Source organism: Miniopterus schreibersii (assembly GCF_964146895.1).
Source record: "Miniopterus schreibersii genome assembly, chromosome: 2".
NCBI lineage: Eukaryota > Metazoa > Chordata > Mammalia > Chiroptera > Miniopteridae > Miniopterus > Miniopterus schreibersii.
The window spans coordinates 143,733,874-143,741,012 of record NC_138102.1 but is presented as its reverse complement, the minus strand read 5'-3'; the positions used below and the strand labels follow the sequence as shown (position 1 = coordinate 143,741,012).

Below are 7,139 nucleotides of genomic sequence, written 5' to 3'. Positions count from 1 at the left end.
GAGGAGTCAATCCAATCGACTGAAACAGACATGGGGGGGGGGGGGGCGGGGCTGCTATTTGCCTGAGAACATGATCAGGAAAGGAAATCTGATGTTAAAATAGTAATGAAGTGCACTTAAATTCCAAAATATAGGCATTAGTAGTTTGTTTAAGAGAACTACAGGCCCAAAATGGTGTTACTCATGCTAAAAGCCCAGGATATCAAACCTAGATTTAATACCTGATCTAATTAGTTTCAGCTTCTTCCAGAAATCTTAATCAACCAGTCTGGACTTTTCTGGTCAACACCAATGAAGCAATCTGTCACATGGGCCCTCTCCATCCCCTCCCCCATAGAATAAAATGGGGCAATCTGCATGATTCCCTCATTCTCTCCACCCCCCAAGAGAAAAAACTGTCCCAGGCCCAAAATAATCCTTTTCTTTTGTTAATAGCTGCCTTCCCCAACCCTTCTTCCTATAAAAGTCTTCTATTTTGCACAACCCCTCCTAATGCCTTCTAGTTGCTGGATGGGGTGTTGCCTGATTCATGAATCACTTTAAAAAGCCAATTATTCTCCAAAATTACTCAGTGGAATTTTGTTTTTTAATGAGTTTAAAAATACATACAAGTATACCTATATGTTGCTTATGATTGTCAATGTGCTCCAGCCAAAACCAGCAGATACTTGTAGTTGAACAAAATTGGGTTTATGGACTCATTTCAACATGAACAAATGCCTTGGCAAAACTGTGGGGGTCCAGTGGGGTGTTAGGAAGGACTTGGAATTTGGACTTATACTTGCTAATTTGGGGAGAGGTCAAGGAAGAGAGGCTTTGCTCTGGGTTGGAGACTATCAGGAAGCTGGGGAATTCTACAACTGCGCACCTTAATAAATTTTATCTAGAAGGTGTGAGGAATGAAACAGGATGAAAGCTGTGATAGGTAAAGCAGCAGCAGCCACTCATATTAACTAGGAGGGGGGGAAGTTTGATCATTTTTGTGGCTTGGGCAATGTTTTTATTTTTGTCTGAGTTTGGCGGTGACTACAGAGAGGTCTTGTTCTTGATCTATCATCACGGTCATAGAGCAGCCTTGCTTGATGGTGGGATTCTGTGAAACTGTTTCCTCTCCACAGGAGAAAAGCAAAGCCTGGCTGTGGGTGCCGGACCAGCTCCTGGTTTTGCCCTTTCTCCTGCTTCTCTTCCGCTCCTCATCCCGGGAGCCGGGTGTTGTTGTACATGAGTCTGCTGAGAAATTGAAAGGAGGAACAAAAGCAAAGAGAAGAATTTTCCAGGAAAACTTCCTGGAGGAAGTAGCACTGAGCTATGATGCGAAACAAGAATAGGTCGCTGAGAGGTGGGCCAGGGCACAGGGAGTGTTCTAGGGGAATGGGATGGTGTGGAAGCAAGAGACGGAGCCCTGGGAAGAGGACCAGTGACGCCTGTGTATGTGTGTGAGCAAAGGTGTTTATAAGAGGAGAAAAGACTTCCCCCCCAAAAAAAGCTGCCTGAGCTAGACTAAGAATTAGGAAGAAAGTATGGAGAGGACTGAGGATGGCCGGGGGGGCACAGAGAGGCAGTAGTAAAGATACTGGTCCTGAGGAAGCCTGTGTTCTATGTGGTTCGGGCTGAGTTGGGGGGTGGGAGTGGGGGGAACAGAGGAGCAGAACGTAGCCAAAGGGCGTTTAGCAGCAGCCATATGTGGAGCAGGCTTGGAGTCAGGAGACTGGGGAGGCCACAGCATGCAGGCCTTCCTGCCTTCTCTTGCTGCCACCAGGGTTTGGTCAAGACCAAGGTGGCCACTTGCTGGGTGAGTGGTAGGGAGTCCTTGTGCTCGGGGGAATTCTAAGGGAGGAAAGGACCTTAGGGACATGGGAGTGAGCTGGGAAATGATGTGGACACTGAGCCAGGCCTATTCTCTCTCCAGGTTCCCAAGCCCAGACACTTCCTCATTCTCCCAAGTGTACCTCCCACACCCTCCTCCCCCTCTCCGTCCCCCTTCGGCTCACCCTTCGTTGCAGCCTCCCTGGGGATCTTAGCGCTTCCACTCTCCTAGGCCATTCCAGGAAGTCCTTCTTGATCTGGCAAAGATCAAGATATAAATATAACTCTTCCCTTACCTGCCCCCAAATTTCTTGCCAGCAAAAGTGAGGCAAACCTGCCATGGTAGGAAAATGATTGTAAGGAGATTTAGTTTCTGTATTTCTAATGGCTAGATTAAAAACAAAGACAAGAAACTACGTAGATTATGTTCATCCTCTGCTTAAGTCTTTCTATGGGGTCAGGTCGGTTTTGAATAAAATCCAACTGGTCATCCTGGCTGACAGAGCCATCCAAGACCTGCCATTGCCCCCTGCTGACCTCGTGTCCTGTGTTCTTCCTCTTTCCCACTGTGCTTCAGTCATATTGAACTGCATTCCTCCAAAAAGCCTTTCAAATGTTTCTGTCCTCAAGTCACAGTCAGAAATAGATGTTATATCACAACCCAAACCACATACACACTCACACTTTACATACATATACACATACACACACATATATACAGTATACACACACACATATATATTTATACTGAAATTAAAGTTTTGCGAAACATTTACTGTTACTAGATGCAATGTCCTCTGATTATACTAAGGGCCTTGTCACTGCTTTCCCTCTGCCAGGGATGCCCTTCTCCTTAATTGTCCCAATCAGCACCTTTTCATCCCTTAGGTCTCAGGTTAAGTGTCACCTGCCCAGAGAGGTCATCTAGACTAAAGTAGCCACCTGGTCATTCTCTTTCATGGTCTCTGCCATTTGCCACTATGATATTCTTCTGGGTTATGTTGTTTGTTTACCTACTTCTTTGTTGATGGTCCTCCCCTGACAAGGTGAATGCGGTGGGGGCAGGGCCTTATCAGGATTGTGCTCTGCTTAGAACAGTGCCTGGAGCACAGCAGGTGCTCAGTGTCCGTAGGCAGAAGGAATGACCCTAATCAAAATGTTTCCTCTCTTTGGGCCCCAGCAATCTCATCTACAAAATGTAAGGTCTGACCGGCTCTCTGAGAGCCCTTCTGGCTCTACCTACAGTCCAGTTTTCCAGGATACTTCAGACAACCAGAGTCTAGCAGTGAGCAGAAAAGAGAGGGTCAGATAGTCACCTGTTTACCTGAAGTGCTGTGTACAGGCTGGTGACAAATATTGAGGAAGGGCCGTGCTTCCAGCCTGGTGAAGGCCAATGGTATAAACCCAGGCACAGAGCAAAAAATGGAAGGGCAGAACCAGAGCCAGCCAGATGTAATGAAAACAACCTTGGTGGCGTGCTTCCTGTGTGCTGTGCTCTGCCTGCATTGTCTCACTCGCTGCTCAGTGCTCTGAGGGTGGAAGAGCGGGTACAGAACACATTAGCATGCTGGCCCAGGAGTCAGCTGGACCAAATTCAAAACCTGACACTTCCAGAAGCAGCACAGGTGGAAAGTACAGGCTGGAGCCATGCGGTGGGTCTGATCTTGGCCCTATCTGTTATTAATTGCGTAACCTTGGGAAAATTATTCAACCTCTCACTGAACTTTCTTATGTCTCAAATGAGGATGGCATGAATTGCATGACCTCATGTTCTTCCTAGCACATCCTGAAAACTGGGAATCTTTTTTTTCTTTTTTTCTTTTTAAATATAAATATATATATCTTTATTGATTTCAGAGAGAGAAGGGAGGGGAAGAGAGAGAGATAGAAACATCAATGATGAGAGAGTCATTGATCGGCTGCCTCCTGCACACCTCTGACTGGGGATTGAGCCCACAACCTGGGCATGTGCCCTGACCGGTAATTGAACCACAATCTCCTGGATCCTAGGTTGATGCTCAACCGCTGAGCCACGCCCAGCTGGGCAGGACTGGGAATCTTAAGCAAACAAGGAGTCTCCACTGGGGCTGCCCTCCCACCTGACCACATGGGGCATTTGACCATGTGGGGCTCCTGGCCTCCAGGTACAGCAGAGCTTTCCTCTAGAAAGGCTTGGCTCTGCATTCAGCAGGCTGAGATATGGGTCCAGGGCCCAGCACTTGCTAACCTGTGACCTTTGACAAGCCACAACCTCTGTGAGCCTGTTTCCTCATCAAGGACTTTGGATTTCCTGAGCCAGGGTTTCACCCACAGCTGGGTCAGTCTTCTGATGGCCAGCCTCAGTCTCTCCAACCCAATACTTCCTCTTCCCTGAGGGAGAGAAACCAGAATGGCCACAGAGAGCCCTGAACGCTGGTATTATTTAGCCTTTCCTTCCCTCTTCCGATTTTCTACAGATTAAACAATCCAAATCCCTTTCTTTGCCTTCACAAATCTAATTCTCAGCCCTTCCCCCATTTCTCCTTTGCTGCCTCCCTTTATCACCTGTGTCTTCTGACACTGAGGGCACCAAGTCCAGCTCCCGGACTCTAACTGAGGTGAGGGTTGTGCTAAGGAGGGCTCAGAAAGCATCCTGTGTCCTTAGGACCCTCAGGTCCAGAGAGTGTCAACTCCATCATGAGGCCTTCACCACCTGCTGGGTGCTGTGCTCAGTGCTCTCCTTGCACTATTTCACTTACACCTCTCACAGCTCTGTTAGCTCAATACTATTTTATTGATGATGAAGCCTCAACACAATAAATGGGGTTTGTCTGGCTCCAAGCTCCTCCTTGGAATCAGGTGCTAGCACAGTGGGACAAGCCAAGAACTGCACATAGAGCTGCTTCTTCTGAAGGGAGGGAAAAAATGCCACAGTGGGGGATGTTTCCAGGAGGAAAACAAGATAAAAATATAAAAAGGATAAAAGACCCAGAGACACACACGTTCAGAATTGTGTTACAATCTTCATTTATCAGCACAGAGCGGGGTGGGAGAGGCAGAGGAATGAGAGATGGGTGGGGTAAATCTGGAGATTTTCAACAGAAGTAAGGATGTAGGGGGCAGGTCAGGAGAAAGAAATGCCTCCACCCCCTGCCGTGAAAAACCAAAAGATCAGGAAAGTGCTAGTGTGTGAACTGTGTTTATTTTTTCCAAAGTCTAAAAATACAGTGAAAAGGAAACACACACACAGACTAACCTAACCAGAAATGGGGAAAAGTGGTCATGGCAACAGCTGAGAAATCGGAGGCAGGAATTTCAGGAACTGGGATAACTCAGTGACCGGAGCTTGGAAATTCCACCCGGTGACGAGGCTCTTGAAAGGTGCCAGCTTCCGATCAGAGTCGAGCACTTTCCAGCAGCGTGGGGTGGAGCTGGGAGGGAAGGAGAGGGCGGAGGAAGTGAATGCCTCCTACTGAGAGGCAGGCCTGTGGCCTTGAGGGGTGTGGGTAAGGAATGGATAAATTGTGGGGTCCTCCAGTGAGCCCTCTCTCATAGTAATAATAACTATAACAGCAACCCTTTACTAAGATACTAGCAATCTTGTGAAGTATTATTATCCTCAGTTTATAGGTGAGGACTCAGAGGCACAGAGAGGCTAAGTAATTTGCCCAAGATCTCACAGCTGGCAAATGGCAGAGCTGAGGACCTTTTAGAGATCTAGATCCCTTTTGTGGATCTAATGAAAGCTATGTACCCAGTACCCAATAAAAACTTAGAATTAATTTATATACATTTTATATTCAATTTCAGGGGTTTCAAAGAGCCCCTAACCCCATTCCATGATAAAGCGAATGATCTCCTACCCCATCTCCAACCTGACAGAGTCCAGTAAACAAGGCAACCACGTATATGAGGGTGGCTTACAGTAATTGCTTGCCACCCCTCAAAATCCCTGCTATCCTGGAACCCCAGATTTGCCCTAGTTGATCTGAGAGGTCTTCCCAGCCTGCTCTGGTGTGAGGTGGCAGGTGGGAGGGGGCTGGGCTGGGCAAACTATAATGGGCTCTATGGAGAAGCCAGAATTGTGCTACATTAAAGGACAATGCTTTTCCCTCACCCCCTCAGGGTATCCTTTTCGGGTAGAGATTTGGAACTGCCCAGACCAGAAGAGATGAAGGCCTCCTCCCTTAATTAAATGCCCAGGGGTTGCTATGGAAACCAGAGCTTCCAAATCCCAGCCAGACAATGGGGAGAGGAGCTGCCTCCAGCCTAGACAAGTGAAGCTTCAGGGGCCTCACTGGGGACAAGAATGAGAGCCAGTGGGTGAGAAAAAAGGGGTGCCAACTGAGGATCTCAGCCTCTCCTCTCCCTGGAACTGTGGGAAGGGGCCTCTCAGAACCAAGGAAGGGGTCTGCCTAAGACAGGCCAGGGGCGTCACTCCTGGAAAGGGAAAGGGAGTGGGGGTGGGGTAGTTGGAGCCAGGCACTGCCCAGAACTGAACACCTCCTTTGTTCCCAGATGAGAAAGCCAGCCAAGTTGGTAAACAAAGGGAAGAGGCCAGAGGGCAGACAGCTAAGCGATAAGGCCTGGAACCGCGAAGAGCTGAGTAATGAAGCGGGAGAGAGGGAGGGGAGTCTCCTGAATCCCACGGACAGGCCGAACATTTGCATATAGTGCCACATAAACACACACAGGACCCACACAGACACACACCTCTACAGAAAACAGTGTGTGCTGAAGCATCTGTCTTTGGGACACTCGGAGCCCCCTCTTCATCACCACCCTTCGGAATGCCTCTGTAGGGAAGGCAGAGGACAGCTCTGTAACTAGCTCAGCCGCATGCAGCTCTGTAGTCATGGATCCTGTCACCTCACGTCGAGGGAAAAGACCCGATTTTGAAAACATGATGATACCTACCATTCATCTACACTTACATGCCAGGCACTGTGCTGAAGGCAATAGAAACAATCTCTTTAACACACCCCTCCACACACACACAACTCTGTGAGTAAAAATGACTGTCTTCACTTACTAGAGAGGGGACTCTGAGGGGAAGTTAGGTGAAGCCAGCAGGCCCCACAGCCAGCAGTGGCAGACCTGGGAACTAAACTCAGGTCTGCCTGACTCTAGTGCCTGTGCTCCTTACCAATTTCCCCATCTTTGCTACAAAAACTTCTTGGAAACTTTTCCCAGCAAGCCCACTCTGTTCTCAACCCTTCACTCTCCCACTCGGTGTTACCTAAATACTTCTGTAGAAGCAGTTCCCAATTTGTAAGCTGGTTATCTAAAGGGTTTATATATAACTTGGTTGTTTGAAACCCAAACACATTTTTCCCAGAGAAAAGGTATTAAAT

The 7,139-nt window shown here is 48.0% G+C and overlaps 1 protein-coding gene across 3 annotated transcripts in view; it reads right to left on the bottom strand.

Moving 5' to 3' along the window:
- Positions 1 to 566: 566 nt before the first annotated feature.
- The window catches only part of ARF3 (ARF GTPase 3), a 53,063-nt gene continuing 46,490 nt past the window's right edge, over positions 567 to 7,139 (bottom strand). Inside the window, exons 7-8 of one of the 3 annotated variants that reach the window (XR_013998106.1) lie at positions 1,992 to 2,063; positions 567 to 1,230 (exon numbers count right to left, since the gene is read on the bottom strand). Coding sequence is in view for 1 of the 3 variants with exons in the window: in XM_081127069.1 (XP_080983195.1) it covers positions 5,066 to 5,216 (151 nt within the window). In the remaining 2 variants the exon portion in view is untranslated. Of the gene's footprint in view, positions 1,231 to 1,991; positions 2,064 to 4,796; positions 5,217 to 7,139 lie in introns of those variants that run through there. The other 2 variants (XR_013998107.1, XM_081127069.1) reach the window with 2 other exon arrangements.